This window comes from Sphaeroforma arctica, assembly GCF_001186125.1.
Source record: "Sphaeroforma arctica JP610 unplaced genomic scaffold supercont1.2121, whole genome shotgun sequence".
NCBI classification, from domain to species: domain Eukaryota; class Ichthyosporea; order Ichthyophonida; genus Sphaeroforma; species Sphaeroforma arctica.
Window position 1 is genome coordinate 6,243 of NW_014038437.1, and position 2,108 is coordinate 8,350.

The following is a 2,108-nucleotide window of genomic DNA, read 5'->3' on the forward strand; positions in this document are numbered from 1 at the left end:
ACACATATATATACATTTATATATATAATATGTTAACAATTGTCAACCCGATTCATTTAATTATTGCACAGCAATTTGAGTGTTATACTTGGTGTATTGTATTTTTATATATCTCGTAGTCGCATTGGTTATCTCAGCTATGAATAATCGCTCAACTGTGGAAATCGCATTCTCCGTATGTAATATCGCAACACAACTCATACTCTATGAAGTCAATCCAACCCTATTCATTCTATTTTTGTACTGTTACGAAAAATTCATACTGTATATACGCTTAGCAACTCAAGTCACACTAAAACTAACTCAACCCATCCCACTGAATATTCTCACAGCTGTGGAAGTTCCTAACGCCCCTAATGCTGCTATATCACACGGGGTTGGACGCGCACGCCATGACAACCTTCTTTCTGTGTGGCCCTGAAGTAGTGCTTGTACGCACAGTGCTAGCTTCGAAGCTGTTTACCACGGTTGTCACATGTTTTTGGTGGGTGTGGACTGCGGTTATATGTCAAAAGGTATGTTATCTTTTGTCTGATGTATCATTCATAGTTGTCGCTTGTCTCATGTGTTGGTCTGAAGTAGTGGTTATACGCACAATGATCGCTTTGTGGCCTTCGGCGTTCTTTGTCGCGTGTTTTTTGTACCGCTGTTCTACATTAGACTGCTGTTTTATACCAAAAAAGTATGATTCCAAATCGTCCTATGTCTCCGAGTTGTCATGTGCTTTTAGTGCTGGTATGGGTTAGTGTTTTAAAGCACACTGCTGGTACCAAACCTGCGCCACCGAGAGTTTCTTAGTACATACGCGGGGTTTACAGATCTCTCTCTCCTTTAAAAAAAAAAAGAATATAGATTCTACCTGAAAAAAATTGTTTTTTTTCCCGATCCGAGAATCGAACTCGGATTATTGCGTGGCCATTTAACCTATAAGCACAACATTCTAACCGTTGAATTAATCGGGTTGTTTTCGAAACGAATATTCAATATCTCATACCAAGTGGCACGTATGAACTGTTACTATAAATATGAATTGGTGTTTGTGCTACTCAATACCACGAGTTGGTCTATGTAGTACCACCGATGTAGCCGGATCAATGTACGTTCACTACCGGCAAATTAAGCTCCCGCCGGGAATAAATATTTTATTGGCATATTGACCTGCACACAGCTCGCATGTGCAAATCTTCCAGGCAAATTTGATAGCACTGACCGCATATACTACTGGGTTTTATTTATGTACCTGCAGTCGACGAAGTTGTTCGATCTATGCTCTCTTACAACTTGTCTTCATTCACCCACCCACGCCCACAGCTGTTTTCAGTGTACCTACAGTGTACCTGGTTGTTCGAGTTAATCTCTCCTGTTACTTACCTTCATTCACCCACCCACACCCACAGCTGTTTTCAGTGTACCTACAGTGCACTTGGTTGTTCGAGCTAATCGCTCCTATTTCTTGCCTCTATTCACCCACCCACACCCACAGCTGCTTGTCGTCTACCTACAAGCCGTGAAGTTATTTGAGCACGTCACATCCAGCGCAGGCACGGCGGACGAGATCACTCTAAAGCAGAGCGGCAAATGGTGGCTCGCCCATTTAGTACCGAACATCAACGAGCTGGTCCAGTTCAACCTATTTGTCAAGGTGCCTTATAAGCTGTTGCTGTTTGCCAGTGATCTGTACAGCTGCACGCTCATACCGCAGTTGCTGTGGCGGGTTGTGCACAGTGTTACACCAGGAGCAGAACCAACGGTGAGTGTTAGGTGGCGGTAGTGACGGTTATACGTATGTGTCAGCTTGTCATGTCGTGTCTATCACTCTATCTGTTTCACATGCATACCGGAGCTAGTATTTGGAATGTATGTTTCAAAAGGTATTTTGTATCGATGCATGTGTGCCACACGCTCTCACCCGAGGTACTGTGGTGGGTTGTGCTCAGTACCACATCATGGGCAGTGCCATAGACGAGTATCCTGTACGCCAACGACAATCGGATCAAACGCATCAGATTGCTTGTTATTGTCAGCTATTTGTACAGCAATCATATATATTTCTTGAGTGTCTCGGAGCTGTATCTGGGAATGTTCCAGTTTCAAAGTATTCTTTGTCT

At 43.1% G+C, this 2,108-nt stretch overlaps 1 protein-coding gene and 1 non-coding gene across 2 annotated transcripts; one reads left to right on the forward strand and one right to left on the reverse strand.

Annotated features, from left to right (window-relative positions):
* Positions 1 to 356: 356 nt before the first annotated feature.
* Positions 357 to 1,750, forward strand: SARC_12181 (hypothetical protein; the record flags this gene model as incomplete). The annotated part of the gene is made up of 2 exons (XM_014293719.1): positions 357 to 515; positions 1,484 to 1,750. Coding segments are annotated over 2 exons (426 nt in total), but the record flags the coding sequence as incomplete, so codon positions are not given.
* On the reverse strand, positions 879 to 962 carry SARC_30266. Its single transcript has one exon. It is a non-coding gene; the product is annotated as a tRNA-Ile (tRNA).
* Positions 1,751 to 2,108: the final 358 nt, after the last annotated feature.